Source organism: Lontra canadensis, unplaced genomic scaffold (assembly GCF_010015895.1).
Source record: "Lontra canadensis isolate GAN:19392208 unplaced genomic scaffold, GSC_riverotter_1.0 scaffold56, whole genome shotgun sequence".
Lineage (NCBI taxonomy): Eukaryota > Metazoa > Chordata > Mammalia > Carnivora > Mustelidae > Lontra > Lontra canadensis.
Window position 1 is genome coordinate 1,788,310 of NW_022631050.1, and position 22,656 is coordinate 1,810,965.

Below are 22,656 nucleotides of genomic sequence, written 5' to 3' on the forward strand. Positions count from 1 at the left end.
ATCATAACCTTCCTGCCAATATACTTTCAGAGATATGTAGCAGGTATTTAGAGAGGTACAAATTAATTTTAAATTATTACTGAATTCTTTCAGATACTAAAAGTACAAAGGAATTCTTTTTCTTGAAAAATGTAGCCTCTATTTTGTAACTTTGATTTCTTGTTGATAATTCTAACATTTATCAAGTGCTTACTGTGTACCAAACGCAATGCCAGTCACTTTTCACGGTTTATCTCATTTAATCTTAAAAGCAATTTCTATGAGGGTAGTATGTGTATAATCCCTATATTGCCAGTAAGGAAATAGGCTTAAGGAGTTTAAATAACTTATCCAGTATCACTGTTTAATAAGTATTGAGCTTCTGGGATACCAGGGTGGGTCAGTGGGTTAAAGCCTCTGCCTTCGGCTCAGGTCATGATCCCAGGGTGCTGGGATCCAGCCGGCATCCAGCTCTCTGCTCAGCAGGAAGCCTGCTTCCGCTTATCTCTCTCTTTCTGCCTGCCACTCTACCTACTTGTGATCTCTGTCCGTCAAATAAATAAATAAATAAAATCTAAAAAATAAGTATTAAGCTACTGACAACTATTTTGCTGTAACTGAACAGAAACTCCTTAATTTTGAAATTGGGATTGAAATATTGATGAGCTAAAAATAAATAAATAGATAAGTAGAAATAATAAAATTTTAAAAATTTTAAAAAAGAAATATTGATGAGCATTCCCATGAATTGTCCATAGTGCTATACCATTAGTTATACCTGTAAACCAAAGGAATTGTGAGAGTCAAGTCACTTTAAGACTCATTTATCTCTATTTTTATTCATACATTCACTTTATCATCAGAGTCTGTCTCAATTAGCTTTTGAGTTTCTTTTTGAGCAGTCCTAACTCTTAGAGATTACACTGAGTGAAATAAGTCAAGCAGAGAGAGTCAAGTATATGGTTTCACTTACTTGTGTAGCTTACTTGTGTAAGGAATAACACAGAAGACATTGAGAGATGGAGAGGAGAAGCGAGTTGGGGGAAATCAGAGGGGGAGACAAACCATGAGAGACTGTGGATTCTGAGAAACAAACTGAGGGTTTTGGAGGGGAGAGGGGTGGGGGGTTGGGTGAGCCTGGTAGTGGGTATTATGGAGGGCATGTATTGCATGGAGCACTGGGTGTGGTGCATAAACAATGAATTTTAGAATACTGGAAAAAAAAACAAATTTTAAAAAAAGGATTGATATTTTATGACTTTTTTTCTTTCTGAGAAGAATTTTTTCTTTACAGAAAAAAGTTGTTTTTAGTAGAATAAAACTGGGTCAGTTTTTCAGTTATGATCGGGTCTATTGAAAACTTCTATAAACCTAAGATAGAAACTATATCAAAGGTCCTGGAGGTAGAGGGAACAAAATTACACCACTTGAGAGTCATTACTTCAGATTCTAATGATGATGGTAAAATTGATCATATAGGTAAAACATTAAATAATATCCTAGATGAATTTTCTCGAACTCAAGATATGATGAGTGAACAATATATTTCCAAGAACAAAAAGGAAATATTGTATTCAGTTAGTCATTCAACAGGAATAACTTCATCACACACTATTTTTTATGAGAACCTGGACCACACCTCATCTTTCTTTCCAGTTTTAATGCTGCTATACACCAGAATTTATTTGATACACTTTTTAAGTGAATAAACATCATAGGCAGGTGTGTATGCAAAGATGAGTGGAAGGAAAAAAGTGATGTAGAAATATAAAATTGCTTGGATTACTATAAAAATTCTCAAAAGTATTATATTTTGACAATTGAAGTATAAGAAGAAAAATCAGGAGTGATGATAAGCTAGGACTTATTAGATATGCATTTGAAGTGTGGAGTCACAATCTGTAAGATGTGTATGTTCCAGGCTCATGCAGGACAGTTGATGAGCAAGCAGTTAATGGCATTCAAAGGAGGTTGCCCATTTTGATTATGAATTTGGTTCTGCTGTGTTTAAATTTTTTTTAATTAATTATTTTTATTAACATATAATGTATTATTTGCCCCAAGGATACAGGTCTTCACACTTCATAGCACACCGTATCACACCTGTGTTTAAATTCTTAGTAAGATGTCAAATAAAGTTTTTCACAATTGCTTTTCACAAAATTTTTTCCTAGTTAAGTTATTTTATATTAAAAATGAAAACAACTAAAAAATAAGCCAATAATATTAAGAGTCGCTTAGACCAAGATGATAAATGATAATGACTACTTTTCCTGTGAATCAAGGGTTAAGTATTTGTTATCTCTTACCTTGAGTATTACAATAGCCTCCTAAATGGTCTTCCTCAGTCTACAAAACAGCTAAAATAATATCTGTAAAACATGAATCAGGGGTGCCTGGGTGGCTCAGTGGGTTAAAGGGTCCTGGGATTGAGCCCTGGCATCGCGCTCTCTGTTCAGCAGGGAGCCTGCTTCCCTCTCTCTCTCTCTTTCTCTGCCTGCTTCTCTGCCTACTTGTGATCTCTGTCTGTCAAATAAATAAATAAAATCTTTTAAGAAAAGAAACATAAATCATGATATTCATCCTTTAAATAGCTTTCACTAAAAATAAAATCCAAACCTTTTACCCTGACTTGCAAATTTTATGTGGTCTGAACATATCCTCCCATCACTCTCCCCTTGTCTCCTGGGCTTCAGGCTCACAGGTGTTGTTCCTTTTCCTCCCTAATACCAAACTCATTCTCTTCTTGGGTCACCTTCACTGTTTCCTCCACCTGCAGTATTTTCCCTGATCTTAGTGTGGGTGCTTCTTTCTTATCATTTGGACCACAAATTAAATATTCCCTTCTCAGAGGTTACTTCCAGATACCCAGTGTAAAGTAGCCACTCAGTCATCTTCATTATATCACCCAAAGTGTTTATATCAGCTTGCCAATTTTTTTTAATTTGTTCATTTAATTTTTCACTATAATGGGGATCTTATTAGTGCAGGTTCTTTTACTATTTAAGACCCTCAGCAGTAAGAACAAAACAAGGCACACGGTACATGTTTTAATAAATATTTGTTGATGGACATGTGCCAATAATATTTCTTTATACTATTGGATAAATTAATATTTAAGTGTTGTTAATAAAATGTTAACAAATGTTAATAAAAACCAAGTGGCATGAATACCTGCTTTCATTTTTAGCCATTGGGAATATGTGTAATCCATTCCAAGGGGATGTGTACTTGTTTTCATAATATATTATATACATTCATAATTATTCATTATGCAGTTAATATATCTGTATTTAAAGGGAATAAATATGTTACTTGGACTCTTGGCATTATACCAAAGGTTATGGTGTTTTTAATTTATTTTCCAAACTTTAACATCCAGTGTTTTAACAAGGGTATTTCTTTTCCTTTTTTCTCTTATTTTTACTTTTTTTTTTTTTTAAGATTTTATTTATTTGAGAGAGAGAGAGAGCATGAAAGGGGTGAGGGGCAGAGGGAGAAGCCAGCTCCCTGATGAGCAGAGGGCCTGATGTGGGACTTGATCCTGGGACTCCAGGATCATGACCTGAGCCGAAGGCAGTTGCTTAGCCTACTGAGCCACCCAGGTGCCCTTATTTTTACTTTTTAAATTTGAGAGTCTTACAGTGATTATAAGGATGAATTTGAGCAAAGATTATGAAAGAATTTACATTTGTATTTTATTATTTTACTATTTCTTATTCCAGAAACATGAGCAGAATAGTTAATAGAATACTAGGAAGGGGCCTTATCAGGAAGAGAAGTCAGTTACTTACTTCTACCCCAAGTACCCCAGTCTGGTCTTATCCCTGACTCACTTTGGCAGTGACTGTTCTGTGACTGATGGTAATGTTAACTAAGATACTGGATTTGTTCCACAAATACTGCCTTAAGCTGATTCTCCCCATCCCTGAAAATAAAGGCTTGTGATGAGAATAAACTGTATCACAATGATTAATAAGCAGTGTAAAGTTGTTGGCCATTGTCTGTTTTTGTAGATCACTCATGAATCCAGGGGAAAATATAGCAAAGGAAATCATATAAGATATTACTTTATTTTGCAGAGTAACAGACTAGCTAGAGACAACGAATTAAGAGAAAACGATAAAGAACAGCTCCGAGCAATTTGTACCCGAGATCCTCTATCTGAAATCACTGAGCAAGAGAAAGATTTTCTGTGGAGCCACAGGTAAATGTTAAGATGAATATTCCCTGAAACAACTGATTTTGGCTTATCTTGCGGGTTCTTCAATACCTGTTAAAGTATATAAAGCATAATTTACATGACTTTTTTGTCATAATATTCTTTTTTAAACTGTGGATAAAGATCAGTATTTCTAGAAAATCATGCTGCATTGGTACTAACCTTCCACCTTCAAGCCTTGAAGGCTTTTTTAAAATTCTAAATCCCTGGTATGACTTTTTTTAGGGTTTGTTTTGGGAGCTTTTTTAAATGAAATTCAAGATAAAAAAAAAAATACCCATAGCTTTAGATCAATTTAGTTGGGATGTAGTTGGTCTAGATATTTCAATTTTTAGGCATTTTTTCCATTTTTTTCCTTATACTTCCTCAAAGTAATAGTGCAGTGCTTTATTTTTACTTATGAAGAAATTACCCCACTACTTAGGAGTTATACACTGGTTTATTTAAATAAAGCAGTTGCAGTGCCTTTCTGCAGAAAGTCCATTGAAACATAAGTTTTGTCCAGTGACTACAGTAGAAGTGGCAACTCTCCTCATGGTTTCTGTTGGGTGAGTGGGTAAAAAAGGAGCTATGTAGTGTTGTGAAATAAATTCATACTTTTTTCCAAAGCATCTGTCTTCCATTTGGATTATTCTTTTGTCTTTCATGACATTGTAACTGTCTTAAGTATTATGTGTGCATAAATATGCAATTATAGTGTTAAATGCTGATTTCTTTTGATTTTAAAGTAGGCTAGTAATGGTAAGTTTTCAGTGTGTTTGGAAAGATTACATAGTTTAAAATTTAGATATCTAGGCCTTTTGATTAACATGCAAGAATGTTTTTTGTTTTGTTTTGTCTTTTCCACACAGACACTATTGTGTAACTATCCCTGAAATTCTACCCAAACTGCTTCTGTCTGTTAAATGGAATTCTAGAGATGAAGTAGCTCAGGTAAATGCATGTTTGAGATTACAGAATAACTATTGTATAAAATTCATGTGTCACTCAAATTGTTTTCTCTCAGAAAGTCTGCATAAGAGGTGAAATAGACTGTTTTATATTAATATAATAATATAGTGGGAAAAAATACCATTCACACCACTAATAAAATTAGTTAGAATTTTACATTTTAAACACCAAATTCATAAGGAGAGTTCTTGACTAATTTTAAGAGAAGAAATTAAGACATTGTCTTAGAGGGTTCACTCACAATTGTCTTTCCTTTTTAAATGTGATTTATTGTTTTTGCCATAACAGATGTACTGCTTAGTAAAAGATTGGCCTCCAATCAAACCTGAACAGGCTATGGAGCTTCTGGACTGTAATTACCCAGATCCTATGGTTCGAGGTTTTGCTGTTCGGTGCTTAGAAAAATACTTAACAGATGACAAGCTTTCTCAGTACCTAATTCAGCTAGTACAGGTAAAATAATGTAAAATAGAAAAATAATGTTTTATTCTAAATCCATGCACCTTTATCCAGACTATGGATCTTTATCTATACTAGTTTTATGCTTTTTTTAAAAATAGGTTTTATTACCAATAGTACCTACTTAATTTCTAAAAAATTTTCTTTAAATCCAGCCATGCAGAAACTGACCCTGATTGATGCAATGTTGTTTTTATGCTTGTGTTTAATTACATAGGTCCTAAAATATGAACAGTATTTGGATAACCTGCTTGTGAGATTTTTACTCAAGAAAGCATTGACTAATCAAAGGATTGGGCACTTTTTCTTTTGGCATTTAAAGTAAGTCACATTATTTTCCCATTAAATTCTTTAGATATATGTTACTTGCTTTCTTAATAGATCTATAAATATTACTTAGATACTGTTGTTTTTGTCTGAAAGAGTTTTCCATAATGAAAGTATATTGTACCAGTCGTAAGCTTCCCTTCAAGTTTTTCTCTTTAGTATTAAATAAGCAGGAAAATTCAAAACTGAATTTTATATAGAAATGAGACCTGAAATATTTTTAAAGGCTTTGATTTTACTTTAACCGAAGTAAAATTTGCTAGGTTAATATTGGTTAATATTGCAGTTGATTTTCACTGTATGTGTGGATTAAAATATCCAAAATAAAAGAAAAAGAAATCCTGCCTTGGAATTCAGAACAATAATGACAGAAATCCCAAGTTTCTTACCAGAAAAAAAGCTAATTAAGAATTAAAAGTATTTGGGTGCCTGGGTGGCTCAGTTGGTTAAGCGACTGTCTTTGGCTCAGGTCATGATCTCCAGGTCCCACAGTGGGCTCCCAGCTCAGCAGGGAGTCTGCTTCTCCCTCTGACCTTCTCCCCTATCATGCTTTCTCTTTCAGTCTCTCTCTCTCTCTCTCTCAAATAAATAAATAAATAAAAGAATTAAAAGCATTTTGTAGAATATGATCTAATACTCCCAAGTAAGATCATAAGCCATACACTTCTCCTAAATTTAGATTTATAATTAACTTGATTTTTTTAACAATTAACTTGATTTTTTTAAATGTTAAAATAAATCAAAATGGAATCCTGAAGCTAAGTTTAAAATAATTAAGTTCAAAGACTGTGTAGAAAGAGGATATGTATGCCACAAGAGTCAAATAGTATTCACTTGCTCTTCACTCCCTCCCTATTCATTTTATTACTTTTTTCCTGAATTTACTTGTTTCATGTTTGTATATCTTTCGAGTTGTTTTTAAATTCCAGTTAGTTAACATGCAATATAATATTAGTATTACATATTAGTATTATAATATATACAGTATAATGATTAAACGCTTCCCATACAACACCTGGTTCTCATCATTAAAGCAAGTGCATGCCTTAATCCCTGCCACCTATTTCACCCAGCCCCCAGCCACCTCCCCTTCAGTAACCATCAGTTCGTTCTCTATGGTTAATACATCTCATGCTAAGATTAGTAAATGAAAAGTAGTTGAAGTAGGCCTAAAGTCTAGTTTATTAAATTTATATTGCCAGGAACTATCTTAAATTCTTGATTATTTTGCTTCCAAATGATAGATTTTACATAAGTTTATTGTTAGTATGATGATAACATTTGTTGGATTTCAAAAATGGTTTTCATATTTTCTTTAAAAAAACTATATACATATGTACTTATTTAGGACCATATATATAACGCAGTGTGTGTGTGCATACATGTGTGTATTTCAGTCTTTTTTTTCTTTTGTTTTGTTTTAATTCTGTGCTCTTTTAGATCTGAGATGCACAATAAAACGGTTAGTCAGAGGTTTGGTCTTCTTTTGGAGTCCTATTGTCGTGCATGTGGGATGTATTTGAAGCACCTAAATAGGCAAGTTGAGGCTATGGAAAAGCTCATTAACTTAACTGATATCCTCAAACAAGAGAAGAAGGATGAAACACAAAAGGTACGTGAATCTTTAGTCTGTTTTTGAGACTCTGCATTGCAGTGGGGCAGGGTAATTTGAGAGCCCGGTGTAGAGGCAGATTGTAGGTGTTAGAATCAAGCATATCAAGATTTGGATCCAAGTTTCATTGCCTCTCAGCTATGTAATGTTAGACACATTATTTAGACTTTGAGATCTTTTCTCATTTATAAATGGCAATGATACTTTCTGCATAGTGTAGTGAGAATTAAATTACATGAGATGCACTGAAGCACATATCACAGTGCCCAGAAAGCAGGCGGTGCCCAGTAAATGTTAGTCCTTTCTTCTTCCCCTTCTTCCTTCTCTTTCACACAGCCCTAACTTTTAAAATTATTATTCCTTATTTTGTGTCATTTTTATCTTTTAGTAATGACCCTGAAAATAAGTGTAAAGAAATTAATTTGTACATTGTTAAGTTTAAGGTGGACTCTTAGTCATTTTTTGAACATTATCACACACGCTGGTGATCTGTAATCTAGCCTAGTGTAACTGAAGAATATGAAATGTAAGGATTTTTCATGACCTTTTCCTCCTATCATTTTTTCAGTCTACCCACATCCTGTAGTAAAAAGTAAGATCATTCCTCACCTCTAATGAAATGGGGGAAAAAAAAAAATCCCAGTATATTAGTCCCCAAGCACAAAGAATGTAAATTAGCAATACCAAATGAATTTTTCCAAGTTCTTCATTGATACTGCATGAAAAAAAAATTTTTAAGAAAGTTACTGTATTAATCTAAATGTCGTTGAGTGAGTGACTAAGCCGATTTTATTGAAGGTGAAATAAATGATATTAGAAAATAATGGTGGGAGGCACCTGCGTGGCTTAGTTAAGCATCTAACTCTTGATTTGGGCTCAGGTCACGACCTCAGGGTCATGAGATCAAGCCCAGCATCCGGCTTCATTCTGGGCATGGAGCCTGCTTAAGATTCTCTTTCTGGGGGCGCCTGGGTGGCTCAGTGGGTTAAGCCTCTGCCTTCGGCTAAGGTCATGATTCCAGGGTTCTGGGATCAAGCCCCACATCAGGCTCTCTGCTCAGCAGGGATCCTGCTTCCCCCCTCACTTTCTCTGCCTGCCTTTCTGCCTACTTGTGATTATAAAATCTTTAAAAAAAAAAAAAAAAAAAAAGACTCTCTCTCTGCCCCCACTCCTTGTCGCACTTGCTCTCTAAAAAAAAAAAAAGATTTTTTTTTTAAATAATTGTACTGTTTCTGATGCTGGAATCATGAGCTAGAGGGGACTAGCCTGCTTTGAAAGAATAAAAGTTATAATATTTATATTGTAACAGGTAAGAAAAAAGAAACTAGATATTAGTTAAATTTGCAAATATAGTCATTTCTTTTAGCTGGAATTTTCATATCACGGGTTGGCCTTGATACAGTGAGTTAAATAGGAAGGTGAAAGTCATTACTCACTTTACTATTGGCTTAAATGGGATTGTGATAGGGGAGTGAAAATGCCATAGGAACAAAAGCAGTTTCTTTGAGTGGTTTCCTGCTTTAGTACAATGATAAAGCATTGGAAGCAGTGTGCTAACATTAGGGTTGATAGTGCTAGAAAAAGAAATGCCTTTACATGTGCCAGAGCTGCCGTAGTCAGTGATGACTGTATTTTCCAGCTACTTCCTTCTCCATAGTGAAAACAAAAAAAAAACAAAAACAAACAAAACTTTATTACTAAAGTTACATTATGAAAATTAATTTATTATGAATTCCTAGCTTCTAACCTCTTTTTGTCCCCTACTTACCTTTTATATTTTTGATAAGTAACGATTTCCTAAAATAAAATGGCAGTCATTGCATGATATAGCTCAGCAGTCTGGGCTCTGGTTTCAGGTGATTTAAAAGATAGTTTCTGCATACATACTGGAACCTGAGTACAGTGTGCGACTCAGCCTAACAAATGTTTTTATAAGCCCTTTTCCAAACAATTTCCTTTAACCTCACTAGACTCTTTTTACTAAACAGAGAGAAAATGAATACGGTTTTTTTTCTGCAAAGCTTAAAAGTAAAGTTACTAAACTAACCTGATATCTTCATAGTTTTTCCTCCATAGGTCAACAAACTTTTGTGAAAGGCCAAATAGTAAATATTTTAGACTTCACAGACCATGCAGTCTCTGTTGTAACTATTCAACTCTGCTCCTCTGCTGTGAAAGCAGCCAGTATCTAAAGGAAAGGGCATGGCTATATCCAGTGCAGTTTGATTTACAAAAACTGCCATAGTTGACCAAGCCCTGCTCTAGAGCCAAAACATTGCCTGTGTCAGCATGCAGTGTTCTTACAGGAGAGTACACAGTGCTGCCCCTCCTGCCTCTGCCTGAAGTGTGTTGCTCTGTGTGATAGAAACCTTTCTAATCAGAAACATGATATGGATTCATAGACTATACAATACTGTGGTTACAACATATAAAAGAGATTAGTGGTTAGTTTTACCTTTCATGAAATCAGTTTCTAAACATGATTATGCTCATTTATCAGGTACAGATGAAGTTTTTAGTTGAGCAGATGCGGCGACCAGATTTCATGGATGCTCTCCAAGGTTTTCTATCTCCTCTTAATCCTGCTCATCAACTAGGAAATCTCAGGTAATGTACCTTATTGGAAGGTTTATTGATATATTGAAACAAGTAACCTTCCTGGAAAAAATCTTAAGAAAAGTTAAAAATTATAATTAGAATGTTCAGTTACATATGCTTCCCTCTCCCGTTATCCTACCTAGTAGAATAGTTTGTTCAGTTTTCTTAAGTTCAGAACTGCATTTATTCAGAATGTGTTTTTATTACTTTAATAATAGAGTTTAAAACTTTTTCTGGCCAGAATTTCTGGTTTCATTTCAAAAATGAAATGTAATATCTGTAAAATGAATGGCATATCCCTATATTTGTTGAAAATTCATATGCTATTATGTAAGAAAGTTTTAAGCATAATTTTTTTCTTTATACTCCCTTGAATAAATGAATTCATAAATTAAATGGAGAAGGTTTTAAATTTTTATAACACTTCAAAAAACTATATTGCCTGTGTATTTTAAAATAAATTTGAGGGTAGAAGAATTTTAAAAATAAGGTGCCTAGTGACGTTTTTAACTATTTTAAAGGCTTGAAGAGTGTCGAATTATGTCCTCTGCAAAAAGGCCACTGTGGTTGAATTGGGAGAACCCAGACATCATGTCAGAGTTACTCTTTCAGAACAATGAGATCATCTTTAAAAATGGGGATGGTAAGGAAGAGTATTAATGAGCTTATGATGCATGAATTTAGCTATCTTTTTATAAACAGGATATTTATGAAGCATGAAGACTATTGAAAGCCATTTAAGGAATATGTGTGTGGTAAAATATATAATATTAAACAAATGTCTTAACCTTTAGAAAATGTATCTATAATTGTTAAAAGTAAAGAATTACTAAAGTTAGAATTGAAAGGCCTGAAATAAGTTTCTATTATTTACTTAGCTGTGTGAGTATCCATTCTTTCTGTAAGTATTTGATGTACTAGGCCGTCAAATTGTAAGAATAAACAAAACAGAGTCCCTGCCTCTTAAAGTTTATGGTCTAGCAGGGAGAAGAGAGACTTTAAAAAAATAATTACAAAAATAAAATTACAATATGGTACAAAAGAAAGGTGTAGTCTGCTAAGAAATCATATAAAAGAAGGTCCTAATATACTTGGAAAACAGGTTGCGGCAGGAAGCAGTGGGAGGATCATAGATGAATTTCCCCTGGGAAACAACATTTCAGCACTGAATTCTGTTAACCCCAATATTTATAAACAGGTTCAAATTTAAGGATTCAAAAAAATAAGTACTTTAAATATTTTATTTAAAATTTTTGTGAAATACATTGTTATACAGATGGGTTTATGCAGGTACTTTAGAAATGGGTTAAGAATCAAAATATTGCTTCCTTATAGATTAATCTGAAAAGTAAATATAGCTGTATTTATTTTCTGTTTGAAAGCAACATGATGACATGACACCAGGTTTGCATTCATGGAATTAAACAGTGATACATATTATTTGAATTGCAGATTTACGTCAAGATATGCTAACACTTCAAATAATTCGCATTATGGAAAATATCTGGCAAAATCAAGGTCTTGATCTCCGGTAAGTAACCAGTAAAGGCAACATATATGTTGAAAGTTATCCTGAAAAAGTAAACTATTAGTAAACATCAGTTATAAAGCGTAAAGGGGCATGTATCTATGAAAAAATGTAGGGATTAGTAATTAATACTAGTTGATTACACGTTCATTCGTCTTCCTCTTCCTTGGCGCAGAATAGCAAAGAGATTCAGCAAGGCAAAAAGAGGTATCTCTAAGTTGGCAAAGACTGCAACTGTGTCTGGAATGTGTCTAGAACTTTTTAAGACAGAACATAGGAGACACAAAAGCCCCCTGTTTTCAGTCAGAAGTTAAGAGGTTAAAAGAAAGTTTCTTTTGTGATGTAAATTTTCTAATTTTAAAACTTTATATAGCCTCTAATCTTAAATCAGTTTGACAGCAAAATTTATGAAAAGAACTTGTCTTAAAGCTTTTGCTATTGTCTCTGCCCAACCTTCTACAATTATGTCTGAGTTTTCTGTCGTGCTTCATCTTGTCCTAATTCGTTTCTGTTTCTCACAGTGTTCCCTTCTCTTTCTCGTCTCTTTGCAAATCTAGAGTCATTCCAGCAAAGGCCACTCTCTCCAAAAGAATTTTTGTCCATAAGTGGGCATAGGAGTCAACTCCAGCTGCAGCAGCAGAGCAGATTAGGGTTTATTTGTATGCCTCCTAAAGATTGATACGTAGTATGTAAAAATACATCAGTGACACATAGTAGAAAGAATCATCTTGTTGCAAAGAAGAAAAATGGACATGTCAAGTAATTTGCTAAAGCACAAAATTAGGTCATCAACTTCAAATTTTTAACTCCTGATGCTGTGCTTAATCCCTTCTGCTTTCCAAAAAGAGTGTTATATGAATCAAGCTTCCTCTTTTGGTATAATTTCTGCGTCTGAGAGATACACATGCCATTACTACCACTGCCCCAGGAAAGTACAAAACAAAAGAGAATGCAGAACTAGACAGTCAAGGATTTAACTATATAACTCTGGTATTTAACTGTAAATGAGTGAGTGTGCTAAAAACCATTTAGAGTTAAGCTAGATCATTGGAAAGTAAGTTGGATCTTCAAAAAGTTTTTAAGTCTTAGAATATTTTCTAAATTTTTTTAAGTAATTAAAGTAAAAATTTTTATTTAAAGATTGATTTTAAATAAAATTATTTTCAAGAAGTCAGAGCATTTTTATATATTCTTGCCAAAACTTGGATTCTCTGCTTGTTGTTTTGGGTTTTATGTCACAAGCCTTATAAGACTCTGTCTGACTCCTTAAACTGTGAGCATGTTCAGCAGGAATAAAATTAAAAGGTAAAGTAAGAGAGAATAAGCAGGAGTACAACCTTAAGAAATTCCCACATTTACCAGGACAGATAGAAGGAAAGATTCCATAAAAGAAATCATCAAAGGCATAGGTAGGCCAGAGGAAGTAATTCACAGAACCCAAAAGAGGGGAGAGATTGACAGTATCAGGTGCTTCAAGGGATGTAAGATCATAAGGACTACGAAAAAGCCTTTAGATTTGATGACTCATGATTAACTCTAAGAAGAATTAAGTCAGTAGAGTGGTAGGCATAGAAGTTATGCTACATGGAATTGAGAAAATGAAAATAAGTGTAGACTGTTGCTTTTTTAGGAACTTAAGAAGTAAAAGAAAGATGAAAAGCGAGGACAGTAGCTTATGAGAACAACAGAGCAAGAAAAACTAGACTTTAGTACTTATGTGCTAACTGGAATGTTTTTCTCATTGTCTCTTTAACTGCTCACACCTCCCTTGAATACATGTCCTTTTTTCTGCACTGTGATGAGTGGGAATTACCCATATAGCACTTCTGCTGCATACCCAAATATGGTTTATCAAGAAAAGGTATTTGTGGGTTATTAGAGTTTCAAGCCATACTAACTGCTTTTTTCATGGAACACTATTTTTACTTAAAGAATAATAAGGCACCTGAATGGCTCAATCAATTAGGCATCTGCCTTCAGCTCAGGTCATGATCCCAGGGTCCTGGGATCGAGTTCTGCATCAGACTCCCTGCTCAGTGGGGAGCTTGCTTCTCCCTCTACCCTTTCCCCCTGCTCGTGATCTCTCTCTCTCTCCCTCTCTCTCTCTCTCTTTCTCTCTCTCTCTCTCTCTCTCAGAGATAAATAAATAAAATCTTAAAAAAAAAAAAAAAGAATGGGGGGGGGGTCCCTGCTCAGCAGGGAGTCTGCGTCTCCCTCTCTGTCTCTGCCCCTCCCCCTGCTTTGCTCTCTCTCTCGCTCTCAAATAAATAAATAAAATATTTTTTTAAATAATAGAAGCCAAAAATAATAATAATAATAATAATAATAGATAAGCTTTGGTTTTTTGAGACATGGGTATTTGGTAGACATTTTCTTGAAAATGAATGATATGAGCCTATCTCTTCAAGGTGAACAACTGACAGGATTTGTTGTCAAAGATCAAATTTGAGCTTTCAAACAAAAATGAGAATTTGGAAAAACTTGTATATACTACCATAAGCCATAAGAGTGCTCTCAAAGTAAAGACTTTTCTGATGATATCAGTGGTAATATTAACAATTGTGATTTTTTTTTTTAGTTGATATAATGAAAAGTATCACCATCTGAAAGATCTTTGTAACTCAGTGAACTAATATCTTCCAAATGACCAATGCAGGATATATAAAGTCATAGATGAGTAAAAGTTCCATTCAGAGGCAAGGTAGACTAATAGATTTTAATGTAACAGTATGACAAGTTTATTGATATGATTTCACATTCCATATTACAACTTGAGAAACTACCTTTTGTCAAATTTTGGAATAATATCAAAGAAAAATATCTACAATTATCTGAAAAGGCTATTACAGTACTCCTTTTTCTACCTACTTAATGATACAAGGCCAGATTTTCTTCATATGCTTCAATTAAAATATTGCTTTAGATTGAATACAGAAGTATATAGGAGAATCCAGCTCAGTACCATGAAGCCAGACATTAAAGAAATTTGAAAATATGGGAAAGTGTCATTCTTCTTACTAAGAATTTATTTTTTAAAGATTTTATTTATTTATTTAAGAGTGAGAGAGAGTGCAATAGCAGAAGAGGGAGAATGAGACAGAATCTGAAGCAGACTCTGTGCTGAGCACGGAACCCCATGACCACGAGATCATGACCTGACCTGAAACCAGGAGTCAGATGCTTAACCAACTGAGCCACCCAGGGGCCCCAAGAATTTTTTTTTTAACATAAGGTTCTTTGTTTCATAAAAGATGTTATTTATGTTACCACATAGTACTTTGTTATTTTTAAATGAATTAATACTTTAATCTTTTCCTCTATTTTAATTGCTAACATCAGTAGATATGACCCACATAAATAAAAGCTCTTTGGGACTTCAGTAATTTTTAAGAGTATAGAGGAGTCCTGAGACCAAAAACTTGAGAACTGCCCCCAAAGTATTATTTAGATTTCAGCTAAACAAGCTGAAATTCACCCATATTTTTAAAGTCATAAATGTTTATAAAATTTTTATTGCCACAATAATCTTAATGCTTTTTTCGTATTCAATTAGGTGCTCTCTCAATTGAAGCTTATAACAAATGATGGCAGATAATTTTGAGGATTTTTCTAATTTTAAAAGAAAACCAAAGTTAAAGGAGTAAAGGTCATGAGACCTTTATAAGTAAAAGTCATGAGACCATGACAAATTTGCACAAAGGATATTCCTGCATTAGCCTATTAAAATATTTGCTGTTTTAATATTCCATCACTTAATTGCAAATGTCTTGATCCTTTTCAGAATGTTACCTTATGGTTGTCTGTCAATTGGTGACTGTGTGGGACTTATTGAGGTGGTGCGAAATTCTCACACGATTATGCAGATTCAGTGCAAAGGTGGCCTGAAAGGCGCTCTGCAGTTTAACAGCCACACACTCCACCAGTGGCTCAAAGACAAGAACAAAGGAGAAATGTGAGTCTGTTGTTCTTTTCTTCCTATGTCAATTTAAGGTTTTGTTAGACGAGTCTTTTAATGGTTGTGTACATTTCTCTGAGACCAGAGAAAACATGTACTTATTTTGGGAAAAAAATATGCTCACCTTTTGAAATATTTGATGAGATTTTGTCTTTGAATGATCAGAATTACTTCAATTTTGGTGAATCCCTATATACCCAACTTTATACATCCAATTTTAGGTATCTAATGTGTTTTCTTGCTTATTCTTTTTTTTTCAAGGTCAACGTTGAACATCTCAAAATTTACTTTTAGTTCATTGTTAAAATGATTAGAAGAATTTTTTTTTTCATGACACCTTCACTATTTTTTTCACCATAAGACTTACGCTTTAGTCAGAGGAAGAAATGTCCTTTCTACCTCAAATCTTTGGACATAATTACTTCCTCCTCTTAACGTCAGGGATTGTTTTCACTCTTCAGTACAGACTTTGACCATCTTTTTCCAATTTGGACCGGATTACTCTGTTAACACACTACTCATCAGGGGTTTATTTTTTCTCTGTAGATATGATGCAGCCATTGACCTGTTCACACGTTCATGTGCTGGATATTGTGTTGCTACCTTCATTCTGGGCATTGGAGATCGTCACAATAGTAACATCATGGTTAAAGATGATGGACAAGTAATAGCTTTCTCTTTTTAAAATGTTTTGGCATTCTTAAATTTATTAATTCAGGATATTGCATTTCTGATTTTGTCAAGCTATAATATAATTCTTTATTTTTGAAAGCTGTTTCATATAGATTTTGGACACTTTTTGGATCACAAGAAGAAAAAATTTGGTTATAAACGGGAACGTGTGCCATTTGTTTTGACACAAGATTTCTTAATAGTGATTAGTAAAGGAGCCCAAGAATGCACAAAGACAAGAGAATTTGAGAGGTAAGTTCAAGAAATCAAAAATACAAAGTACAGAATTCTTTCTGCTCTCTCAAAAATAATTGATATTTTTCAAGCAATTTAAAGTATGTTTTATTAACATTCTGGCCTGAGTATTTTAATGTATTTATTTATTGTACAATGCTATGAAGAAAAATGGAAAGAAAAACCAATTTATTAATTAGTGAAGGCCTGAAATTAATTATTTAGTTAATTAAGGCCTAAGAAAGTGATTCTTAAACTTTTTAATATATTAAAGGTTTTTATTTACTGTTGCTTAAATAATTGGACTGTATCTTCTCTATACTGATGATGCTTAGTGCTTAAGACATTTTTTAGTCTTACAATTTGATGAAATCAGTAAACTATAATTACCGCATTTATTTATGATTTTTCTGATCGCCTTCTGGTGTATCATCAGTCTATCTTAAACCTGAAAGTACTTTCAAAAACCTTGTATAAAATTCCATTTTATCTGCAATTCTGTCCTGGTCCTAGGCTAAATCCTAAAGGCTTTGGTATGGACCAGTTCTTACATTTAATAAATCCTTAGTAAACTGCTGATGTACCAGGTACTATTCTAAGGTGCTGGTGATAAGCAGTAAACAGAATCCTCATGGACTCACGGAGGTTACATCCTAGCATGGGGTGAAGAGAACAGAAAGTGTTGGTAAGGGGAGTGGGGAGAGGAATGCTATTTTTTATAGATTTGCTCAAGAAGGCCTCTCTAATGATGTGACATTTGAGCAGACACCTGAAGGTATTAACCCCATTCGCTCCATATTGATTACACTCTGCTTATCACTTGTAGGTTTCAGGAGATGTGCTACAAGGCTTATCTGGCTATCCGGCAGCACGCCAATCTCTTCATAAATCTTTTCTCAATGATGCTTGGCTCTGGAATGCCAGAACTACAATCTTTTGATGATATTGCATACATTCGAAAGACCCTAGCTTTAGATAAAACCGAACAAGAGGCTTTGGAATATTTCATGAAACAAATGAATGACGCACATCATGGTGGCTGGACAACAAAAATGGATTGGATCTTCCACACAATTAAGCAGCATGCTTTGAACTGAAATGATAACTGAGAAACCGAAAGCTCATTATCTGGATACTATCCTGCACTGTTAATAACTGTCAACAGGCAAAGACCGATTGCATAGGAATTGCACAATCCATGAACAGCATTAGAATTTACACAAGAACAGAAATAAAATACTATATAATTTAAATAATGTAAACGCAAACAGGGTTTGAGAGCACTAAACTAGTTCATTTCAAAATTAAGCTTTAGAATAATGCGCAATTTCATGTTATGCCTTAAGTCCAAAAAGGTAAACTTTGAAGATTGTTTGTATCTTTTTTTAAAAAAGAAAACAAAACAAAAAAACCCCAAAATATATAGAAATGATGGAGAAGGTAAAAGAATGATGTTCTTTTTTTGTCTTGCAAATGTTCTATGTTTTGAAATTGTGGACACAACACAGTCTATTATTGCATTAGGTCCAAGGAAACTGAAGCTTGGTGTTAAATTACATTGAGATTAGAAAATAATGAAGATTTCTTATTTTTCCATTGCTGTTCAATTTATAGTTTGAGGTGGGTTTTTTGACTCCTTGTTTAATGAAGAGAAAAATGCTTGGGGTGGAAGGGGCTCTTGAGATTTCATCAGAGACTTTTCCTTTTTAATAAATCAAACCTTTTGATGATTTGGGGTCTTTATCTGCAAAGTTTTGGAAGCAGTCACAAGTGAGACCTGTTATAAGGTGGTGTTTTTGGGTTTTTTTCTGGACAGTATTTACAAGAATCTGATTCTTATCTCCCAGGGAAATTCTGGGCTCCCACAAAGTACAATAATCATCAGAGAGAAAGAATGAGCAGGACTAGTTCTTGCTTCAGAATTGTACAGTATTCACCGTAGGTTGATTTTTTTTTTCCTTTTGCAATTGAATTGAATACATTTTTCATGCATGTTTCCAGAAAATAGAAGTGAGTATTAATGTTATTAAAAAGATTATTTTTTTTATTAAAGGCTATTTATATTATAGAAACTATCATTAATATATATTCTTTATTTACATGATCTGTCCCATACTCATGCATTGTTTTGCACCCCAAATTTTTTATTGTTCATAGCAACATGGTCAGCTTTCCTCTTGGTCTGTGGGTGAGGCTCAGGCACTATCCCATTTATACCAATGACTAGTGTATAACTACATAAGGAAAACAGATTAAAGTTCATCTTCTTTTGTTTTCTTTCTGTTTTCATATGACTCCCCCATTCTCCATCTTCCTTTATAGTTGATAATGCCTCAGTCATGAAACTAGTTACCAAAATTAACACAATATACAGTATCTTCTTGATTGCTTCAACCTCTCTACTGAGGTATACTCATGAATAATACTTTATAATATGGGGGAATAGAAACCATGAACTTTTTACCTTTTTAGACTATTTATGCAATATCTGGATAATAAAAGTAGGACCTTAAACCATTTTAAGATCATGTCCCATCTCCACGCAATTAGGGCTCACTGTCCAACTTTATAAATTGCATTTGAGTGCAGGATACATTCTTAAACACTTGGGGAAACATTAACCCAAGGTGTAGGGGCTAATGCTAGTCATCACTCTAGAATCTGATATTTTACTCAGTATTTGAAATGAATGATTAATGCCCTAGGAAATAGCTTTAGCAAATGTCCAGGTGCCACACCAGAAAAAGTGCAATAATTTACTGACAGTTTTCTAGATTAGGCATATTATTGGAATACAACTTTATAAAAAGTGTGCATTATATACTCTATTAAAACAACATCACTTAAATGATACTCATTTATGAAATCAGTTACCTAGAATAGAAGTCTTGAATAGTAAACAAGGGACTCTAATTCAAATACTCTTAATATTTGGCTATTTTAGAGCCCTTAAAGGGCCTAATTATTGGAGACTTAGGTACTTCACTAAAGCATGTATATAATATTGCCAACAAGAAAAATAAATTTGAAGATTTAGGGGAACTTATTTCTGTAAACTGTCTTGGAATAGTTAAGAAGAATTTAAACTCCCATTTTAAGCAGGAAGCCAAATAGATTCTTTTGCAGATGTAGATTTCATAACTTATTAAAACTTCTTTAACATTTTGTGCCTTTTATATATATTCAGTTAATACATACTAACTTCCCCGTCTTTTCTGTATCAGGGATTAATTACAGGAAAATTCAATGAAATGGTACAAATCTGAAACTCTGATGGTGGAAACTGAAGATTTAACAGAACAGCGTTTTACCTGAGTGCCAAAAAGCTTTGAGCTTCCTTGCACAAAATTTACATAATTTTTGCATGTCTCACATCAGTCCAGCTACTCCCCTTCCCCTGGGACCTCTCCATTAAAACACAGCCACAGAGCTTATTTCATCATTTACATTTATTTTCAGTTACTGCAACCAAGTTAATTCTGTTTCAAGAAGTGTAGACAAATTTTACAAAGAATGTAGGTTAAGCGATCTAGCTAAAAGCAAAGCAAATTTTTAATGAGTCCAAGCAGAGTTAAAGCAAACAACATTAAAAATAAGAAAAAAGGGTCAGGTAGAGCTCAGAAGGCAAAAAACCAAAAATTGAATTGAATGCTACATGGGGTGACTAGGCTGTCAAGTCAGTGGTAAGCCATTTCCAGGTACTTCAGTGTCCGATCACTTCCCATGGATTGGTCAATTCCTGTGGCCAGCCATCCTTGTCATTGAATGCGGTATATCTAACTATTGACTTTACAGTTTCATTTGGTCACTTGAGAAACAATTCCTTCAATGACTATTTTTGGGGGGGGGGGGAGCAGATTTAAAGAAAATAAAACCTAATTTTAAACATATTCTAGTAAGGTATAATCTGAAAATCATGTTTTAACTTTTTATCATATTCTCAGTATACAAAATCATTTATTTTGAAGATTTTTAGACTGCTGTTAATTTGAAATCTGTTAATCATATTGTAGAATTTGGTTTTTAAAAAAGATGTTTTTAATTGGATTTTTTAAAGAATGGAATTTGGTCACTATTTTATGATAGAACCTAAGCTTTTTGTGGTTCTTAGTGTCCTCTGTAAAACTCACTGTCAAAGTAATCAACTTTGAGGTTTTCCCTTCTAATCTGCTTTATATTAGGAAATGGGAACCTGGTGAATATACAATGAATTGTAAAATATTTTAATGTGTAATTTTTTCAACTGTGAAACTATGAATATTGGTTTTTTTGATGAAAACAGCTGCTGACAAAGTATTTTGTGTAAAGTGTAGTTCTTATTAATCAGGAAAATAATCAATGACTTGATTAGAATGTATATACCCTCTTGGATTTTATTTTCAATGGATTGGTGATTTTCATATAGGTAAAACACAGTCCATCTGTATTCTTTTTCCATCAAAAATTGAGTGATTTAGCATTATAAAAAAATTATGATTAGCCTATCTATTTTAAAAGAACCATGGAAATTTCACAGCACATAAACTTGGATTTGTTTCTTAATGATTTTGTAAATCCATCTAATTCATATTCTGAGCAATAGCCCATGCTTGCCAATTCTTTGAAAAATTTTGATTTCCAGCATTATTTTAAAAGCGAGCGGTTGACTTTTTCTGAATGTTTTAACTTTCTTTTGTTTCTATGTCTGCACAAACTGCAGACCTGGGCTGGACCCACACACTCGGAATCCACCTTAAAAAATCAATTTGATGTCCAAGACATCACTAAAATATTTCAGTTTAAAGACTATATGTGGTGTTAATGGATTTTGGTGCTTCTGCTATTTAAAAACAACTTTAATACTTCAGATGTTTCTGAGAAGAGGGGAATGTTGAAGGAGAGGGTAGAACAGGGAGGAGTTATTTGAATGAATCACATTCTTCATATCCATCCTGCTCAGAAGAGGCACTTCTAAGGGAAGCCTTAGATGGAGCCTTCTAAGAGAAGGCAGAAAGTTGAGAGTATATTTGCATACCATGAGGGAACTAACTCTTCATCAAGGCTGACCTATAAAACTCAGCACTGACGGGATCTTCAAATAACAATTCTTGGTGACAGAGTAATACAGCTGGGCTGTTTTTTAAAATATAAACCCAAACCATTTTTATTTTTTAATTATTACATTAAAATTATAAGTGTATCTTATGTGCCGTGGCCTGAGAAGCCTTTTTTTCTTTTCTTTCAAAAGTTAACTTTCACTTTCTGAAAAGATCGTGGGGTTTAGCTCAAGATAACTATGGTCCTGAAGAAATTGGTTTGGTAACTACCTCAGAGGGTTAATAAGAAAAAAATAATAATAAATGAGTCACAATTCAATACTTAAGGCTCTGATGTTACAGAAATTTCCAGAGCACTGTAGTTTAGATTTATAAAAGTCAAGAGTTGGCATGCCATATTTTTAATGGCATTGGAGACTTGAGAAAAATTTTTGGTTAAAATGTGATCATTACTCCAGCCATGGAAAAGACTGTAGCTCCAGGAGGCTTATGGTACTGGATTCTTGAATTTGGCATTCAAAATTAGTTATGTTCTCTTTTCTTATTAGTGAAATTGGTGTGTGTATATTTGCACACATTTCTACTTGTGTACACACTGCTTGCTAGCCCTAGTCAAGAGGCATCTTTTATAAAAGGTGTAAACATCAGGTTCTAAAGTTTAGAAGTGTTTAGAATCTATTAGAAGTTTCCCAGGTTGGGATGTTAGTTTCTAAATAAGCTTATTTTGTCCAAGTATTCCACTGATAAAAGTTTCACACTTCCTTTTTATTCATGAAGCGCCATTCCTTTTCCTTAGTTTTAGACATGTTAATACTACAGTCATGCTAGTTAGCATAAAATGACAGTTATGAGCCATAAGGAAATTTTCTGACTTAATTTTTACACAACTACATAATGAGTTTTAGTGGGCGGGTTGGGGGGGTTGGAGGGGTGGGAATCAGTCTATTGTACGTTTAGGTAGTTTAGGTAACTGATTTTTACTACCAACAGTAGACCCAACAGTAGACACCATTCTTCATGTTGGTAAGTATGGAAAGGTTTTTTTAATGCATTTTGTAAGCCAATTAAGTCTATAAATCTATC

At 33.7% G+C, this 22,656-nt stretch overlaps 1 protein-coding gene across 1 annotated transcript in view; it reads left to right on the plus strand.

Annotated features, from left to right (window-relative positions):
• The window catches only part of PIK3CA (phosphatidylinositol-4,5-bisphosphate 3-kinase catalytic subunit alpha), an 82,023-nt gene extending 61,640 nt beyond the window's left edge, over positions 1–20,383 (plus strand). The window contains exons 10-21 of the mRNA XM_032875389.1: positions 4,062–4,186; positions 5,053–5,134; positions 5,441–5,605; positions 5,829–5,932; positions 7,379–7,550; positions 10,051–10,157; positions 10,670–10,791; positions 11,601–11,679; positions 15,458–15,628; positions 16,178–16,295; positions 16,404–16,555; positions 17,364–20,383. Of these exons, the coding sequence (XP_032731280.1) occupies positions 4,062–4,186; positions 5,053–5,134; positions 5,441–5,605; positions 5,829–5,932; positions 7,379–7,550; positions 10,051–10,157; positions 10,670–10,791; positions 11,601–11,679; positions 15,458–15,628; positions 16,178–16,295; positions 16,404–16,555; positions 17,364–17,634 (1,668 nt within the window). The 3' untranslated portion in view covers positions 17,635–20,383. The remainder of the gene's footprint in view (positions 1–4,061; positions 4,187–5,052; positions 5,135–5,440; positions 5,606–5,828; positions 5,933–7,378; positions 7,551–10,050; positions 10,158–10,669; positions 10,792–11,600; positions 11,680–15,457; positions 15,629–16,177; positions 16,296–16,403; positions 16,556–17,363) is intronic.
• Positions 20,384–22,656: the final 2,273 nt, after the last annotated feature.